General features: G+C 41.6%; 1 protein-coding gene across 1 annotated transcript in view; it reads left to right on the top strand.

Moving 5' to 3' along the window:
- The window catches only part of ATAD2 (ATPase family AAA domain containing 2), a 37,034-nt gene extending 25,508 nt beyond the window's left edge, over positions 1-11,526 (top strand). The window contains exons 15-28 of the mRNA XM_073679850.1: positions 1,118-1,208; positions 1,312-1,623; positions 1,980-2,112; positions 2,479-2,665; positions 3,488-3,673; positions 3,817-3,952; positions 4,042-4,238; positions 4,376-4,535; positions 4,684-4,806; positions 5,349-5,495; positions 5,897-6,220; positions 7,357-7,490; positions 8,546-8,674; positions 8,862-11,526. Of these exons, the coding sequence (XP_073535951.1) occupies positions 1,118-1,208; positions 1,312-1,623; positions 1,980-2,112; positions 2,479-2,665; positions 3,488-3,673; positions 3,817-3,952; positions 4,042-4,238; positions 4,376-4,535; positions 4,684-4,806; positions 5,349-5,495; positions 5,897-6,220; positions 7,357-7,490; positions 8,546-8,674; positions 8,862-8,897 (2,295 nt within the window). The 3' untranslated portion in view covers positions 8,898-11,526. The remainder of the gene's footprint in view (positions 1-1,117; positions 1,209-1,311; positions 1,624-1,979; positions 2,113-2,478; positions 2,666-3,487; positions 3,674-3,816; positions 3,953-4,041; positions 4,239-4,375; positions 4,536-4,683; positions 4,807-5,348; positions 5,496-5,896; positions 6,221-7,356; positions 7,491-8,545; positions 8,675-8,861) is intronic.
- Positions 11,527-20,348: the final 8,822 nt, after the last annotated feature.

Raw genomic sequence — 20,348 nt, forward strand, 5'->3', positions numbered from 1 at the left:
GGGGGTTCAAGGTGCTCACCACACATCCAGATAAGTTCCCTAAGGGGTCTAGTTTCTGAAATGGTGTCACTTGTGGGGGGTTTCCACTGTTTAGGCACATCACGGGCTCCCTAAACATCCTCTAATTATTCAAGCAAATTTTACATTCAAAGTCAAATGGCGCTCCTTCCCTTCCGTACCCTGCTGTGCGCCCAAACAGTGGTTTTCCCCACATATGGGGTATCTGGTTGCTCAGGGGGAAATCGCACAACAAATTTTGGGGTCCATTTTTTTTTCTTTCCTGATACCCTTGCGAAAATAATAATAAAAAAAAAATTGACGTCTAAAGTAATATTTTTGTGAAAAAAGTTCATGTTCATTTTTCCTTCCCCATTCCAAAAATTCCTGTGAAGCACCTGAAGGGTTAATAAAGTTCTTGAATGTGGTTTTGAGCACCTTGAGGGGTGCAGATTTTAGAAAATACCCAAAAGTGACACCATTCTATCATAAAGCCTCTCAAAGTCTGTCCAAACTTTTATCCCTTATATCTCCCTAATACAAAAAAATATATCTATAATTTGGTACCAAAATTGTGCAAGTCATATCCAAGAAATTTTGCCATTATCATGAAGTGCAATATGTTACGAAAAATAAAATCTCAGAATCAGGGGGATCCGTTGAAGCGTTCCAGAGTAGTTATCTCATGAAGTGACAGTGGTCAGAATTGTAAAAATTGGCCCGGTCATTAACGTGCAAACCACCCTCGGGGGTAAAGGGGTTAATTTATTTAGAATCTGATAAATTGTGGCTCATTAGCCTTCAAAGGGCACAAAAAAATAAACTGGAGGGGTTATGGTGTACATTTACACACAAAAAAACTTTTGAAAGTGGCAAAAAAATGAGTGAAATAAAAAAATCCGCCCTCTTTGACAAACAAAAGTGATGACAAGATTAAAAGGCTCAAAACAGGAGGAAAATGCAAATTCAGTTCTTAAACTGCCACAAAGTCTAACTTGTGCTATGTAGTCCTTTGATTATTTTTGCATTATCAGTTTTAAGTGTTTGTGCTATTCCATTTAATTTTACCCTTTTTCTATTATAGCCTCACGATTATAACACTATTTCTCTATATTACTAGGCAAGGCTGGAAATTCTCAAAATTCATACCAAAGAGTGGAATCCCAAACCATCAGAAATGTTTCTGCAAGAATTGGCTGAGAAATGCGTTGGTAAGATTTTTTTTTTTATATATATATCTGTTAGTCTTGAGCATGGCCTCATAGCCTCGCATTTGCGTTTTTGGTAAGTGATTTCTTCATCTTCCTCCTGAAGGTTATTGTGGTGCAGATATCAAGTCCGTGTGTGCCGAAGCAGCGCTGTGCGCTCTCCGCAGAAGATACCCTCAGATTTACACCACATCAGACAAGTTGCTGTTGGATATATCTACTATTAAAATTACTGCCAAAGACTTCATATTAGCCATGCAGAAACTTGTGCCTGCGTCACAGAGAGCGGTGGTTTCTCCAGGCCAAGCGTTGTCCTCCATTATTCAGCCTCTGCTGAAGAGCACGCTACACAACATCCTGGTCGCCTTGAGGAAAGTTTTCCCACATGCAGATGAAGGACTCAAGAGTAAAGCATCCGGTATGTAAACTGTTTAAAAAAATTTGTTCTTTGTGATGACTGTACACATTGATAAATTTTGCTGCAAAATCTGATTGTAGAACATGTCGTGGATTTCACCCTTTTTATGGCAAAAAAAAAGTAAAATCCAGTGAATAATTATTTTCCTGTATTGTTTTGGGCAACATCTGTTTAAAATCTCATCCTCTGTGGATTTTTTTTCATCTGGATGTAAAATTAATTCCGTTCTCCATGAGCAAAATCCCTAACAGGTTGATTAGTATTAAACCTTCAGTCCTTTTATGGCAGTTTGAGCCTTGTTTTGTCATTTTCGGTACATTTTATTTTTATTTATCTTAATTGTTTTCCATTTTTAGCATCCTCAAGCGCCATGCTGGATGAGGACTTGCTGTACAGCGATGATGAGCAGCCGTCTATGTTTGAAAATGGGATTATTCACAAGGTCACTAACAACCAAAAAGAAAATCGCCCGTTTCTTCACCTCAGTGTGTGAGTATTGTACTGTGATGGATCTTTGTATGTAGGTAACTTTTTGTTTCTAGCATTGACGCAGTGCAGCTGGATTGGGGGCTAATGGCTCCAGCTAATGGCTTCAGAGCTGTACTTACAAGCTAGATTGGAAAAAGCTTGTAAGCACGGCACACATTCAACCACCGCTAATAACTGCAGTGATGGCTGATAACCCATTCAACAAGCAGTAAACAATAACATTAAAAATCCCTTTTTGTTTTAAGATCAATTAAGTGCAATTTTACTTGTTTTTACAAGTTTTGCAGTTTTAAATGTTGGCAGACATGAGACCTACCCCATAGATTACATCTATGCATGAGGAATAACCCTGTCGTTTTATTTCAGGAATGCAAATCAACAGCCGACATGTTACAGACCCAGGATGCTGCTTTCGGGATGTCCGGGGCTCGGTCAGGGGACGCACTTGGCTCCAGCCATCATTCACGCTTTGGAGAAGTTCACAGTATACACACTGGACTTGGCCGTTCTTTTTGGTGTCAGTGTCGTGTCTCCAGAGGAAAACTGTGCACAGGTGATGACGAGCGTGTTTATGTAGGAAATTGCAATGCTCTTGCCTTTTGTAAAGGTAGAGATGAAATTTCAAAGACTTAAAGGGGTGTATTTCCATCTCCAAGATCCTATCCCAATATGTAGTGGGTATAATGGCAAATACCTCCAATTACAAATGTAGTATAGTTCTTCTGATTCGCTATGTTGCTCACACTATAAGGCATTGCAGTAGCTTGGGCATCCATGGTTACTACCATTCATAGTGACAGTAGTTAATGGTCCTAACAATGGATACCTAAGCTATTGCAATGCCCTGCATATGGGGTAAGCAACATAGCGAATCAAAAGAACTATACTACATTGCTAATAAGAGGTATTTTGCTAATACTATTACACCTACTACACATTGGGATCGGTGTTTGTAGATAGGAATAACCCTTTAAGCACCCCATACACTTCAGATAGCTGCCCGCCGAATGATTAGCCGTACCATCGATCTCCCCAGACTCTTCCATATGCATGAGCGCTTGCGTGGATGTGCATGAGGGGTCTCCCCACTTCAGTGCTGGGGCATTTCAGTGGATAAACAGCAGTGATTGGGGCTAGCTCCTATCTCTTCTGCTGGTGGCAGGTTCCGGCTGTAAAACTCAGCCGACACCGGCACTGTGTGGCGTGAGCTTGGCCCCTAAGCCTCCGTGATATACCTACACCTCGATGGTGTAATATTATGTCATGTAGAAACGACGAGTTCTTTTCCTTTCGAAATAATGTGAATGTTACAATTGCACATATTACCTGAATGTGGTAATTCTTACACTTTTCACTCTCCTCCCCTTCTATATAGCTTTTTCGTGAGGCAAAAAGAACCGCCCCAAGCATCCTATATATTCCACACATTCATCTGTGGTGGGAGACGGTCGGCTACACGCTGAAGGCAACGTTCATCACTTTACTCAAGAACATCCCGTCCTTTTCTCCAATTCTTCTCCTTGCGACCTGTGATGTCAATTACGGCGATCTGCCCTCCGAGGTAAATGAAGAAAACCTATCGATGCTTTCCCATACAGCTACTGGTGTACAACAAGGGGGGAAGGAATCTGGAAATTTACAGGCAAAAATCTCCATCCAAGAAATGTAGCTGTATCTCACAGATCAGTGTTTTTTTCTTCATAGCTGCAAGAACTTTTCCTAGATGATTATGGTGAAGTGTTTCACGTTCCCCTACCCGGCAAGGAACAGCGGACCGCTTTCTTCGAGGATCTTCTCTTAAATCAAGCTGCCAAACCTCCAACTTCAAAGAAAAAAGCCGGTTAGTAAAATCTGCTTTTTGTACGTAGGCGTTTCTGGTAGGTTATAATGTTAACGTGCAGATATGAAGGGGTTTCTCCGATTTATTAGTTGTGCAGGCCCTCGAGGTTTTGCCGGTGGCTCCCCCTCCTGAACCACGGGAGCTGACTGTCGAGGAGTTGAAAAGATTGGAGGAGCAGGAAGAAGACACTCTTCGTGAGCTGCGACTCTTCCTTAGAGATGTGACCCATAGATTGGCTATTGATAAACGCTTCAGAGCTTTTACAAAGCCAGTGGACCAAGAAGAGGTAACAATATTGGTGCATGTTTTTTGGCTGACGATTGTATAAGGACCCTGTAAAGAACCGCTGGCAGAACACCGGTCTCTGAATTGTTTTTCATTAAATTCTGCTTTCTAAAGGAAACTTCTATATTCTTTTGACAGGTTCCTGATTACGTGACGGTGATCGCACAACCGATGGACCTTTCCACTGTCATAAGCAAAATTGATTTACATAAGTATCGAACCATAAAGGAATATTTAAAGGATGTAGATCTGATATGCAGCAACGCACTCGAGTACAATCCAGACAAGAACCCTGGGGGTACGTTTCCACTTATGTTCTCATGTGGACGATGCTTTAATACCAGTCTTCCCACCGTGCACACAGTCCTAAAACACTGGTATACTAAAGACTTTCTGTAATGAGTACGTATGTTTAATTGTCATGGTGATCCTCCATCCCTTTTTAGACCGTTTAATCCGCCACAGAGCCTGCGCTCTAAGGGATGCCACGTATGCAATAATAAAGCAAGAGCTGGATGAAGAATTTGAAAAGCTTTGCGATGAAATTCAGGAATCTCGAAAGAAGAGAGGTCAGTGAAATCTGTTTCTTTTGCAGTATGTAGATGGATGCAAAAACTTTTTTTTTTTCTGTACGCAGCTTTAATTAAAGTAGTGATGTAAGATGCACGTCTCCTAATGAATTTTTGCACATCTTGTAACTGGCTTCATTTATGACACTTGAGGCGTAAATTGTTGCATATTTACGGTTATAAAAATTTCAAATTGCGCAGAAATTTTACCAATATTTCAAGGCGTTTTACACCAGAAAGCTAGTGAAGCTCCTTGAATGAACCGGGTCCAAAGACTTTCTGTAGACTGCATGTGTTTGCCTCTCCAGGGAAATTTAGTCACCGCCACAACGCTGGATCCCTTTGTAGGGATCATTTTGCAGTCTCTGTACATCCACCGATCAAAACGTTTTGATGTGTGAATTTTTATATCTTTATTATTCAATGAGATCCTTTATTCAACATGTATGGGGTATGTCAATTGCAGGGAGCTTTGTGCATTAATTGTTAAAAGGTGTTGTTTGTTTGTTTGTTTTTTTTTTTTTTTTGTTTTTTTTTTTTAGGCGTTTCATCTTCCAAGTACATACCATCTTATTACCATGTGCTTCCTAAAACTTCTACGGTTGATGATGGGAAGAAAACTGATATGGAAAATCCTGAGAAAACGTGCCGATCGATGGTACCTGTGACAGCAAGTACTCCTAGCTTAGGTGTGTTGGGAAAGGCTGGTCTTTTTGTAATCTTAAAACAACGTAAAAGTCGTGAGGGGAAATTCTGATCGCACGTGCCTCTCATGCGGTGTATGTACTGCACTGTAAAAGCAGCTGAAAATACACAACGTGAAGTTACAGGTCTTTTTTGTTACATATTTCCCTCATCGCATGGCTATTAATTAAATCCGCACTGAACCTTCACTGACTGCAACTCCTTTGTGGCTTAACACCCCATTCCTATACATTGTCCGCTATTTAATATGTTGTGCTCCCTAGTGTTGTCTGATCCAGCAAGTCGTAGCCCTTCTCTAAAGTCTAATTTCAGCCATTCTTCCATCTACATTTGCTTTTTAGTTATTATCTTCGTGTTGTTTTTTTTTTTTTTTCTCCTTTCAAAGGAAAGAAAAAACATAAGCGGAAGAGTCGTTGGAGTTCTGGTTGTCTGGCTAAAATAAAAAAAAAAATCCCTCGGTCTGAAAAAAACGAAGAACATGGAAGCGACGCCGACCACGAGCTCCAGGAGTCCAGTTTAGATCAGACTGAATTAGAGCTGATAGACGAGTCGTCAATGGAGGCAGAGAACGGTAATGTGGAAAATGGAGGTGTGACCAAAGAAACCGCAAAAGCCTCTCCTACCAAGGATTCACCTAAATCTGTGGCCCCCGAGGGACCTGTGGAAAATCATGCACCTGCTGAGAGTGATGATCATGAAGAGGTGAACGGTAAGGCTCTTAATTCGCCTATTTTGTAATTGCACTTTAATTTTTGATCAGTTTTGGTATTTAATAACGTAGGATAATTATTTCGTTTTTATAATATCTATATAAATGCCACAGTTTCTAGTTAGCGTAAGTACAGTAAAACTCCCATTTATTTCCATAGTGCCTGGTGTTGCTGTGATGTTGAGGTACAATATTATGTCATCAATGCACGGTTTTCGTCAATCACTGACCTCAACAACACTTTGGGAAAGGAAGAGAGTATTATTGATGAAGTCATTATTTTTTTTTTATATATTTTTTTTTTTTACAAAAATACATGTATTAAGCTAAAAAACATTTTTACAATTGGTTTCCATTAAAAACGTTGCACCATTTTCCTTCTATAAGCCTCTATTGGCTGGAGAATGAGTTGAGTGATAATTAGAATTTGTGATTATCTGTGTTTTTCCAAGCTCCTCTCAGATAATTTATGACCACAGACCATATCTGTTATGTACAGGGAGACGAAGAACCTGTAAAAGACCAACTGCAACTTTTTTTTTTTTTTTTATGAAACACAATTGCAAAAAATGTTGTTTTTTTAGCCCTAAATATATGCCTTTAAAACAATAAAAATGTTATGGTTTCTACTCCATTTTCTGACTGTCACATTTTCTGCACAAAACTTTTCTTTGCTTTTTAAAAGAAGGAATTTGCTGAGGTCAGATACTTCAGGAGTGGCTCGGCCTCTTACTTAAACTTGCCACATATAACTTCGGCACTTTGCGTTAAAAAATAAATAAATAAAATAGATCTGGATCCCAGACCCGTGTCTGCCTCCTACCGATACCCAGCTAAAATGGATCTTGGTGCCAGTAAGCTGTTGTAACCTGCTGAGGAGGAGTCAACTTTTTTTTTTCTTAGTGGCAGCCATGGTTTTCCCCAATGAAGCTGAAGATAAGTTTGTTCAGGTCGGGGTTTGCTTATTCAAAATAAGTCTAGTCTGTTTCTATAAAGACTGACATAATTGATATTTTAATTTGTTTGCAACCCCCTGTTGTGGAATATAAGTTTGTTTCAGAAATGGGAGAGATGGCTATTAGACATAAAATAAATAAAATCTCTAATTTTTTTATTTTTTTTTTTGTTCTAACTAGACTTGTGTGTTTTGCGGATGACCCGCGGGAGACAAATGCAGGTGGAGCAGCAGCACCTTATCAGCGTGGATAAAATCATGGATATTCTTTCTGAGCCAGCACAAACCTTCCACGTCAATCACGAGCACCTCAAGGCAAGTTCCTAATCTTTCTTTTTTTTATTAATGTCAAAAGTATAAACATATTGCTCAAGAAGATTGAAGCCATAAACTTTGCTTTTATTTTTGCTAATTGTTTGCTTTTTATACTTTTAAGAAGTGCTTAATAAACCTAAAACTGCTGAGCGCCAGAAATGTTACTCCAGTCAGGAAACTGAAGCAAATTTTGATTAATTTGCTGGGTGGGTTTTTCCCCGTCCTGCTCAAGCTCTGCCCACTTTTTGGTGGAGGTGGCTAGCACTGGCGTAAACCCCAAGCCGCTACGTTTTTGCACAACTTCCGAGTTGCGCAAACTTTTTTTTTCAACATTTCAAGAAAAATGGCAAAGCAAACCTGGATGAATCGGGTCCATAGCCTCCATCAGAGGGAACATGCCTATGCTGTTTTCACGTGATGTAAATTCAACCTGGGACGATTTTTCAAATGTTCGCGTTTCACAGGCCACTAAGGGACTGAATGGCCACAAATGTCTTGATCAACGCTCAATAGCCTCATGTATGCCAGTGTAATGCCGAGTTCGGGTCAGGACACTTTCGGCTGGTATAGAAATCTGTACACAGACTATGGAAAAGTGGTATATCCCAGAGTGTAATAATATAATATCCAAAATAATAATCCTTATACTGACTGCCACCCATCCAGTCCTCTTTGGATCACTGTCGGCCGTGCTGAAATCCCCAGATCTCTTGCACTATAGGTCGGGGTTTATTAGACCTGGGAAGGGTCCTGACTGCAAAGGAGCCACATCATGACAAATGTGGATTTTTGTAAAATTAAATTCCACTCAAATGTATTTTCTCATCTCCATTTACCACGGGCATAGAGTTCTCCTTTTTATTTCTGTAGTAGTATTTACCTCCGCTGGTCCACAGCAAAAAAAAAAAAAAAAAAGTTGTGTGACTTACCCCAATGAACAAAAAAAAAAAAAATTACACATTTTCCTCTTAGCAATTCTACTATTGCAGGAGACGTGTATGAATAATTTTTGTAAGGAATGCATTTTAATTTTTAATTTTTTTTTTTCTTTTCAGGTACTCTTAAACAAAGTTGTAGATAACAGCAAAGGATATAATGTATTACAGCTGGAGAAGTTATATGCTCTGCTGAGCCAGTGTATTTACAGACATCGTAAGGAATATGACAAGACACAATTATTACAGGTAAGGAGGTCGTACGCAGAAGATGGCATCACACAAACAATTGGGTGATTGCAACAATATTGAAATATCACATGGCCTAGACTGAGCCTCCTCACAGGTAGAAGATGAAGTATCGCAAGTGGCTGAAATACCTTCATATTTGTTTTTTTTTTGTGTCTTAATCTTTTTTTTCTTATTCACCTTTTAGGAAATGGAGCGTGAGATGACGCATTTTAGGATTTGAGATGGCTCACCGAACTTGTAAATTGACTCAAGATATCGTCTATCTAATATATTAAGTGTTTACTTGTACATATTCTAAAAGTCCCCTAATACCAAATGTTTTGAGGGTTTTTCTGGTTTTAAAGCTTCATGATATTTTTACGGATAAACCAATGTATATATTCATTAATTCTATTTAGACTTGAGCCAAAAGATTCGCAGGATCTTGGTTCAGCGGCCACTTTGTAGTCTGTGCTACTAGCCCATAACCCTGGCAGCCACTTGTCTGCATCGCTGGTGCCTCTTATTAGTAGGACTGGCACACGGTCATTATGGCTTGAGGTTGTGCCGGGCGGAGAGCCTGGCATTTAGGTTTGCAGGGCCGCCGTTTGTCAGCCACAGATTACAGCCCTGGCCGCTGGTTCAGGGTCCGTCTAATCTTTTTGCTTAACTTTAATTACTTTGTTTTGGGTTTATAGAAACTGCTTCATTAACAGCCTTATGTGGAGTCTCCGCTTCTTACATGTACAGAATGCCATATTAAGCTTCCACCAAAACAAGGGGCCTGCGGACCCCCATTGTCTGCAGATACAAGGCAGTTGCAGCGACCGTAGAATTCAGCAGAGGATTATCTTCCTCCTCTATTAGTTTGTGAAAGTTATGGAAGTCAAAAGGCAGCGAAAGGGATCACAGGACTCTCCCAGCAAGGGAGCAGCATAGAGGTGGGACGCTTATCTGATCAGACATTTATGACATATACTAGGCCACCTGATCATCCCCTCTCCTGCGATCCCTTTTTGCTGTGGACATACAGGATACTATGTTAGAAATACACGACATCCATCTTTTCTCCAATGTATTTTGGCCCTTTCTGGATACTGCTTTAATCACTAGAGACGAGCAAAGATTTGTGGCAACCTCTGTTCGGACCCCCAGTTTCAGCCGCCATCCCCTGGTCGCCTCTGCCGCTTTCTGTGCAGACGAGCATTCAGTGACAGCAAGCAGAGATCTTTACATTAAGAATTTAACAAAAAAAGCAGCATAATTATAGTTGTGTAGTTCATAGTCATTTATGTTTTCCTGATGGGGGGGATGCCTGTATTGTAACCTGGAGATAAAATTTTGCTTATATTCTGCTAAGGCCCATTTACACAGGCTGACAGTACACCTTCAAGAAGGAAAAAAAAAAACACTTGCTTCCAATCACGGACCCTTGTAAACATCCAACAGATCAGCCACCAAACAAGGAAAGTGCATGTTTATCAGCAGATTATGTGACTCTCCATCATGGCCCTAAATTAGTGATATATAGTCGCCTACCAGGTGGCCAGTATTTGCCTCCTGTTGACTTCTCTGCTTAATTTCTAGTCATCCTGCGTCTCCAAGATGGATGTCAGTGTGTCTAATTCATCATCGGTGGCATTTTTGCCTTGTGTAAACAGGTTGTGCTGCCGACCATATGCATGCTGTATGGGAACAGAATGACGGTATTAAGGATTTTTCTATACCCATACACTTTGGGCTGCATTAATTTATTAGCAGAGATTTGATTGTTCCTTTTAAGTTTGTAATCAATATAATGAAAAACCACAGATGGCCTAACTCTGGGTTGCACACTGCTACATCTAAAGAATACAAATTCTGTGTATAAACTATTCCAAACTAACTTAAATAGGTATTCCCATATCCAAAATCCTATCCAAATATCTAGTAGGTGTAATAATAGCAAATGCCTCCAATTAGAAATATAGTTTTTTGATTAGCTATATCACTTACCCCATGTGAACGGTGTTGCAGTAGCTTAGGTATCCATGGTTACGACAACTAACTTTCACGGAGTGGTCGTAACTATGGATACCTAAGCTACTACACTGCCCTACACATTGGGTAAGTGACATAGCTGATCAGAAAAACTACCCTACATTTCTAACTGGAAGTATTTGCTAATATTATTTCACCTACATATTGGGGATGGAAAATACCCCATTAAATATTACAATCCTATTTTATTAGTAACACGACATAATTAAAATGCATATATATTCGAGACGAGAGGAAGTAAGTTGATGCATAAGCCAAATGTAGTCGCTAATGGCATAGTGGTGGTACTATAATATATTTAAGTACATTTAATAGTAAGTGATTCAGCAAATATACTGAGGAATAGCGTACTAACCACTCATAATGAAAATAGTGTCACTGGATCAGCCTCCACCTCAGACCCCGACATGTGTTTCGACTCAACTTCATCCAGGGGTGAAACATACACCTGGGGTTATCTAGGACTTCTTTACTCGTTTACTGTAAAGGTGAATAGAACTTATTGTTCCCTGTTATCAGCCGATCCGACTGGGACAATGCTGACTGTAATGTAGGAACTCCAGGGAAATGCTCCTTCAGAACTTCCACATTTCTCGTCGCTCGCTCCTGCCCATTTATAAGCTGTGAACAGGACTCGGGTCTTGTATTTTTACTAATTAGAGAAATTCTTAAAACGCGTTAAGTTGTTGCAAACTCCTCGTTACTTGTTACCTATAAAATGTGTTCATGTGTATAAAGTACATGTCTGTCCCTTCTCTCCTCAGAGCTGTTTTATCATGTGTTACATGTTCGCATGTCCTTCTAAATAAATAAGTCATTGTTAATGGAAATGCAGAGAACTGTGTGGTTTCTTCATTTATAGTACAGTCATACATCAGCACTGTGTACACGTGATATATATGAATGTACTCCGTTTTATTTTTATACAGGAAGAATGGTATACCCTGTGGGGCTATTCTCACAGTACAATGCTCCACACAGTAAAATGTCCCCAAAGTAACACCCAATGACTACACTCCGTGTTTTTTTTTTTTGTTTTTTTTTAATTACTGGGTTTTATTTTAAAAAAAAAAAAAATCATATCAAGAAGAATAATTTCATAACTTTTTTCACCTTTTAATGTCACCCATAATCTGCATTGAAAAGTAAACAAATCTTTTTGGGTGAAAAAATGTTTACTAAAATGTGGTTGCATAAGTCTAGGCACCTCTAAACTAATACTTTGTTGAAGTGCCCTTTGAATTTAAGACAGTAGTCAGTGTTCTTGGGTAAGAGTCTATCACATGGCACATACAGAATTGGCAATCTTTGCCCACTCTCACTTGCAGTAGCTTCACATCTGTCAGATTGCGGGGGCATCTCCTGTGTATATCGCCCTCCCTCTTCAGGTCACACACAGATTTTTAACAGACTTCAGGTCTGGACTCTGGCTGGGCCATTACAAAGCTATGATCTCCTGGTGCAGCCATTTTTTTTTTTTTTTTAATTTGGAGGTTGCCTGGGAATGTTTTGCTGAAATTCCCCCTCTTCAGCTTTTTAGCAGAGACCTGAAGGTTATTTTTTGCAGAATTAACTGATATTTGCAACTGTTCATAATTCCTTCCACCTTGACTAAAAGCACGAGTTCCAGCTGCTGGAAAAATAGCCTCAAAGCATAACGCAGCCTCTGACATGCTTCACTTTAGGGATGGTGTTCTTTTGGTGATGTGCAGTGTTGGCTTTTGCTGTAAAATGCAACAAACAAAATGTCAGGAAAATCTGTCTTGGAACAGTGAAACTTTATAAGGGGTTAATCAGAATCCCTTTAAATAATGGCAGCTGTGCACGGACTATGTTTAACGTGAGTTTTCCTTTCAAAATTATTTCAGCTTTTTTTTTCTTGTTGGATTTGTACAGTTTCCCACCACTCTCCCACTCATGTTGGTGGAGGTCTCCACAGCCGTCACACAGTATGATGGCCTTCTATAGTACATACACTATACTCACTGATGCTCCCTCACACTTGCCTCTTACATCTGTTTGCTCCTGTATTACTGGTCTCTGTTGCCAGTTTAGGTATTGCCTGAAAGCCTGCCAAGTCCTACAATTCATGCGCCAGTCTTGGGTAAAGTGACAAGTCCAAGCTCTACCTAGACAAAATAATGGCACGAGGACCTGTTGGCTCCCTACTCCATTATATTACCGACATGTGACATACAGTTGCATCATACTCCGGCACCCTGACTCCAATATACAGCTGTGGGTGGGATGGAGCCTGTTGTGACTGTTCTCCTGTGGACGTCAGCTTCTGGCAGATGTTTGGATGAGACCATGATTTTCCCCTTCTCCCATGACAGCACCACCTGAGAGAGGGTGTCTGCCCACCAAGGACAGGAACCTACTGAATAAAAAGGCGGTACCTCTCTTCCATATCAGTTTTGGTTCCTGTCCTTTATGGGAGCCTCTCTAGGTGGTGCCTCGCCTACCTGTTCCTGGGATCTGGAGTTGGATCCTGGGATCGATGCGACCTGGAGGCCGTGAAGAAACAGCAGATGGGTCCTCTGTTCCCAGCCCCATCTTGCTGGTACCTAGGTCTGCGTGCGGGGGGTGGGGGCACCTTCCGGGGTCCTCTCCCGCGTGCGCTGGGTCCTGCGGCCGGGTCAGCGCACGCACCGTGGCTGTGGCTGGGCGCGCCAGCAGGCCTTTTGGGCTGTGCACATGCAGGATCGCGTCGCGCCCAGTGACGTAGCGGACCGGAAGCCCGGGTCTGCGCTTGCGCGGGGTGCGATTTTCAGGCATCCCCGTTTGCAAGTGTGCCAGGAGCCGCTGGGTCTGCGCACGTGCAGAAGGGATCCTGTAGCATAACGCGCCAGCTGGCATGTGGAGAGAGAAAACAAAATTTATATTTTAGTGAAATATATATATATAATATATATATTTATATATATTATAGCCTTCCCAGCTCCTATGCTAAGAACCTTTGCTCTGATTGTATCCAGAAAACTATAGCAGCGGAGTCCCCTAGTTTTTCCATGTATTTAAGAACCTTAATCCAGACGGAGGTCAGGGGAGGAGTCCTGAGGAGATAATTTGCATTTTGAAGCTTTTTTTTTAAGCTTTTTTCACTGTTTTCAGAACATTAACAGAACATGGAAGAGTCCAGGAGCCATTTGGTGAGCTGCATATCCTGCTACATGTTCACAGACTTGCCAGTGGAAAAGCCAAACTTCACATGCCAGAAATGCAAGCTTGTGTCCCTGTTGGAGGAAAAGTTGCGAAATCTAGAAGAGAGGTTAACTACCTTGAAAATCATTAAGGAAGGTGAAGAGTTCTTAGACAGAGCAGAATTATCTCTTCATGATTCAGAAAGAGAAGAAATTCGAACTGCACCTGACGAAACAGAGGAATGGAAGCATGTGACCCACAGAAGCAGGAGGATCGAGAGGCAGTCAGCACCCATACTGCTCAGGAACCAGTACCAGGCTCTCACGCAGGAGAACCATGAAGAAATACAGCAAAATAAGACTTTGCCAGCAATGAATAACCTTGTAAGCCCTCAGAATCCTCCTGGATGGAGAAAGAAGAATGTTGTGAAGAAAAAACGGAGAGTGGTGGTCATGGGGGATTCCCTGTTAAGAGGAACAGAGGCCGCTATCTGCAGACCAGACATAACCTCAAGAGAAATGTGCTGTCTTCCAGGAGCAAAAATTAAAGATGTGTCTGACAGGATATCAAGACTCTTCAGACCTACAGATCACTACCCATTCCTGCTAATACATGTGGGGACAAATGACACCGCAAGAAAGGACCTGGAAACCATCTGCAGTGACTTTGAAGACTTAGGCAAGAAAGTGAAAGAATTGGGAGCGCAGGTGGTCTTCTCATCCATCCTCCCAGTGGATGGCCATGGAACAATGAGGTGGAATAAGATTCTACAGGTGAACAACTGGCTACGTCGATGGTGCCGTCAACAAGGATTTGGATTTCTGGATCACGGAATGAATTACCTATACGATGGACTACTTGCTAGAGATGGGGTGCACCTTACGAAGACTGGAAAACATGTATTTGGAAGTCGCCTTGCTACACTCATCAGAAGAGCTTTAAACTAGAACAATGTGGGAAGGGAAGCAAAAGGCCAGAAAAAGCCATACAGCTGACAAATACTATTGAGATCTCTGCTACTGAAAGTGGAAAGGAAGAACAAAGACAAAACAATTTTTAAATAATAAAAATATGGGAGGAAGAGAAACCAATCACAAACTAAAATGTTTTTATACAAATGCACAAAGCATGGGCAACAAACAAGGAGAATTGGAACTACTAATGCAGGAAAAGGAATATGATGTCATTGGAATCACTGAAACTTGGTGGGACGATACACATGATTGGAATAAAAGGCTAAAAGGATACAACTTATTTGCAAGAAACAGACTTGATAAACGAGGAGGAGGTGTTGCATTGTATGTTAGAAAAGCGTATATCTGCACAGAGATTGAAGCTTCAGAGACTGGGAGTTCTGTGGAAACTGTTTGGGTAAGAATACAAGGAGAGCACAACGGAAAGGACACCATTGTAGGCATTTACTACAGGCCACCTGGGCAAGCTGAAGATATGGATGAACTCTTTATGTATCAAATGACCAAGTTCTCCAAAAAATATGACGTAGTGGTCATGGGAGATTTCAACTATCCAGACATTTGTTGGGAATCTCTCTCAAGTAAAACTAACAGGTCAAGCAAATTCTTATCCTCTCTTGCTGACAACTTTATCTTCCAAAAGGTAGGGGAGAAAACAAGGGGATCTGCTACTTTGGATCTAATCCTTATAAACAGGGAGGAAATGGTTGAGGAGGTAAAGGTGGCTGGGACCCTAGGAGGCAGCGATCATGCTATTATAGAATTTTGGATAACTAGAGGAGGAAGACATGTGAAGACTCAAACTTCAAGGTTAGATTTTAGAAAGGCAGATTTTAAGAGACTCAGAAAGAGAATAGGAGGGATCCAATGGCTGGATGTCCTTAAGGACAAAAATGTCCAGGAAGGATGGGAAATTTTTAAAAATGAGATTCTCAAAGCACAATCGTTAACAATCCCGAAAAGTAGGAAGAATGGGAAGCATTTAAGGAAACCAGGATGGATGAACACAGAACTTAAACACATGCTAAAAAGAAAGAAAGAAATGTTTATTAAATGGAAAGAGGGAGGCATATCTAAAGAAGATTATAATGCAGTCTGCAGATCCTGTAGGGCACGTATCAGGTTAGCTAAAGCTGACAATGAATTAAGGCTTGCAAGAGATGTCAAAAGCAATAAAAAAGGATTTTGGGGGTATGTCAAAAGTAAAAGAAAAGTCAAAGATGCTATAGGATTTTTACAGGATGAAAATGGAGAAATGGTAAGAGAGGATGTTGAGAAGGCCGAACTTTTTAATTCCTATTTTGCATCTGTTTTCTCTCAGAAAGAAAATGTAACATCAACTGATCTTCACTGTCCTTTTAAAGGAATAGAGGAATCCAAGTTATCTGTAAACAAAGATTGTGAGGGAATATTTAGCTAACATAAATGAGTTCAAGTCTCCAGGTCCAGATGAATTACACCCCAGAGTACTGAAGGAGATCGTAGAAGAAATTTTAGAACCACTCTCCATAATCTTTGAAAATTCTTGGAGAACAGGAGAAGTCCCAGAAGACTGGAGAAGAGCAAATGTTGTTCCTATCTTCAAAAAGGGGAAGAAGGTGGACCCAGGGAACTATAGGCCGGTGAGTCTGACTTCTATACCAGGAAAGATCTTTGAACGAATTATTAAACAACATGTATGTAAGTACATGGATAAGAATGAAGTGATTAACCAGAGTCAGCATGGGTTTGTAACTAACCAGTCATGTCAGACTAACTTAATTTCCTTCTATGACAGAATCACTGACTGGGTGGATCAGGGAAATGCTGTAGATATAGTATATCTTGACTTCAGCAAAGCATTTGACAAAGTATCTCACACCATTCTTATTGAAAAAATGACCAAGTATGCAATGGACCAGGCAACTGTTAGGTGGATTCATAACTGGCTTAGTGATCGGACTCAAAGGGTGGTTGTAAATGGCTTCACATCCAGCTGGATGAATGTCTCAAGTGGGGTACTTCAGGGCTCCGTCCTGGGACCTGTATTGTTCAACATCTTTATCAATGATTTAGATGAAGGAATTGAGGGTAAACTGATTAAATTTGCTGATGACACAAAGCTAGGAGGGATAGCTAATACTAGAGAAGAGAGAGAGAGGATTCAAAAAGACCTAAATAAACTGGAGCAGTGGGCAGCAACCAACATAATGGTTTTTAACAGGGAAAAATGCAAAGTACTACATCTGGGCAATAAAAATGAAAAAAGCATATACAGAATGGGAGGAATAGAGCTAAGCAACAGTACATGTGAAAAAGACTTAGGTATACTAATAGATCATAGACTGAACATGAGTCAACAGTGTGATGCAGCAGCAAAAAAGGCAAATACAATTCTGGGATGTATTAACAGAAGCATACAGTCTAGATCACGTGAAGTCATTATCGGTCTTTACTCCTCTTTGGTCAGACCTCATCTGGAATACTGTGTACAGTTTTGGGCACCACATTTTAAAAAAGACATAGACAAACTGGAGCAAGTTCAGAGAAGAGCGACCAGAATGGTGACCGGTCTGCAAACCATGTCCTATGAGGAACGGTTGCAGGATTTGGGAATGTTTAGCTTGCAAAAAAGAAGACTGAGAGGAGACTTAATAGCTGTCTACAAATATGTCAAGGGCTGTCACATTGTAGAAGGATCATCTTTATTCTCATTTGCACAAGCAAAGACTAGAAGCAATGGGATGAAACTAAATGGGAGGAGACACAGATTAGATATTAGAAAAAACTTTTTGACAGTTAGGGTGATTAATGAGTGGAACAGGCTGCCACGAGAGGTGGTGAGTTCCCCTTCAATGGACGTCTTCAAACAGAGGCTGGACAGACATCTGTCTGAGATGATCTAGTGAATCCTGCTTTGAGCAGGGGGTTGGACCAGATGACCCAGGAGGTCCCTTCCAACTCTACCATTCTATGATTCTATGATTCCTTAAAGAACTTGACATCTCGTAAGAGGAGGAAACAAACGGGTTTCCTCGGAATCAGAGGAATCATTAGAGTTCCGTTTCACTAGAGAATATCCTTCCCCCTCTGACCTCTCTTCATCAGAGTCTTCGGATGATGATGGAGGGGGGTAGGCCTTGTTTTTCGGTGGACAATACTGAAAGGTTGGTCAAGGCTATTAGAGTGACTATGGATATTGCCGATGCCAAAGCTCCCAGAACAGTTCAGGACGTCATGTTCGTGTTCGGGAGCTTAGATCAGAAGAGGAGATGCACATTCCCAGTTAACGAGAGGATCAAGACTCTTATAGATACGGAATGGAAAAAAACACACAGAGTTGTCGTCTTCTAAGCGGAGATACACTTTTGAAGAGGAGGATGCAGCTAAGTGGGACAAAACCCTTAAAATTAATGTGGCCATTGTGAAGTCCTCAAAGATCCACACTGCCCTTTGAGGATTTGGGGACCCTAAAAGATCCGCTTGATAAAAAGGCAGAGTCTTTTCTAAAACAGGCCTGGGAGTCCTTAGCAGCGGCTCTGAAACAGAGTGGCAGCCACCTGCACCGCCAGGTCTATGATGATCTGGCTTCAACAGTTAGAGGACCAGATCAAAGGGAATGTCTCAAGAGAAAATTCTGTGGGGTCTTCCTCTTTTGCAGGGGGCGGCTGCTTTCCTTGCAGATGTATCGGCAGATTCAGTTAGGCTGGCTGCCAGGTCAGCAAATCTTTCTAATGCAGCCCGTAGGCCATTATGGCTCAAGAGCTGGCCAGGGGATGTGCAGTCGAAATCTAAACTCTGCTCAATCCTTTGCAAAGGGGACTTTCTTTTCGGGAAGGCCTTAGATGACATCCTGGATAAGGCCACGGACAAGAAACGTGGGTTTCTTACGGTGTCTGTTCCCCGATATAAGAGCTCCTTTTGGAAGAGGAAATACAATCAGAGCAAGTTTCCCAGAGACCATAGTGGTTGGAGAGACAGGAAGCCGAATAACAGAGGCCGCCGCCCCTATTTCTCCTGTTACCTTCCCACACACTTTTCTTAGCCTGGCCTGCTTTAGGGCAGCATTGGACGAGCCCACCAGAGAACCAGACTCCTCCGGTGGGCCCTGGCTTCTCCATCAGGGGAGTTGAGAGTGCCAAGGTGAGGAGTATGATGATGATGATGATGATAGAAGTTAGCATGTGCTTTGTTTTATTGGAATGCATGTATGTAGTAGCTGCTAGGCCTGAGGTGGTCAGCGTTTTGGCGCATATCCTACCTCCTCCGAGGATTGCTGGATGTTTTCATGCTACTATCCCAGTTCTCCAGTTCTATGACTTCCGTTAAAACAAAGCCTCAGGTGATAAATGATGAATGAGGTGGTGGCAAAGGAGAAAGAGCAGGAGGAACAGGGACCATTCACATCAATATCAGGCCAGACAACCACACATGTCTTGTAGGATATGTTTCTGTACCAAAAGGAGCGGTTCAGCTACACAGTTATAGGGCATACAGTGAGTGCAATGCCTACCAAAAATTTAGAGGCACTCCAATGCCTCTTGGAAGTGACATGGAGGTCAGAGGGCCTTAACTAAACCATTTTTTCCATTTGTAGCAACTGGGTCTCCTGTGCACTGTTGACCTAAGCAGTGAATGTAAGGCTTTCCAAAAATTATGAGGAACTGTTTTAATGCCTTTTGGAAGAGACGTGGAGGTCGCAGTAGCTTAACAAGACGGTTTTAATGCCCCTTGGAAAAGTGGTGGAGGTCACAGTAGCTTAACAAGACAGTTTTAATGCCCCTCGGAAGACGCACTGAGGTCGCAGTAGCTTAACAAGACAGTTTTAATGCCCCTTACAAGAGCCATACAGTACAGCATCTTAAAAATATTATTCCCATTATTGGGGAGTGGATCTCCCACAGTCTTTGCTTATGCCTTCCAAGCAAAAGCTGACAAAAATAAGGACGGAGGAACTTTCAATAATGGCAACACGGACCACGGTCACCCTGGTGGCATAGTGGTGGTGGAGGCTGAGGATAAGGAGAAGAACATAAAACAGCCGAAATGAGGAAGCGTATACCTATGTGTGGGTGTGAAGCGGTGCATGTGAGTACACCTCCCGAAATAACAGTGGATTTGACTTTGTTACTCTGCTGTCATTTGGTGGTGATGAGAAGTCTGGCCCAATCCAGCCCTTGTTCATTTTGATAAGGATCAGCTTGTCAGCATTGTCAGTTGACAGGCGAGTGCGCTTTTCAGTTATAATTCCCCCAGTGGCACTAAAAACACGCTCCGATAACACGCTAGCGGCAGGGCAGGCCAGGACCTCCAAGGTGTACAGAGCGAGTTCATTCCAAGTGTCCAGCTTGGATACCCAATAATTAAAAGGCACAGAGGAATCACGGAGGACGCTGGTACGGTCGGCAAGGTACTCCCTCACCACCTTTTGAAACTTTTCCACTCCTTGTGAGAGTACCCCGCGCCTCAGATCTATCCGAAGGGAGGGTCTGAGAAAACTGTCCCAGAACGTTGATAGTGTTCCCCTGCCTCTGCTGGATTGGAGTTGCGTCTCT

Source organism: Phyllobates terribilis, unplaced genomic scaffold (assembly GCF_046119375.1).
Source record: "Phyllobates terribilis strain yellow unplaced genomic scaffold, ASM4611937v1 Scaffold_4__5_contigs__length_816908805, whole genome shotgun sequence".
Taxonomy (NCBI): domain Eukaryota; kingdom Metazoa; phylum Chordata; class Amphibia; order Anura; family Dendrobatidae; genus Phyllobates; species Phyllobates terribilis.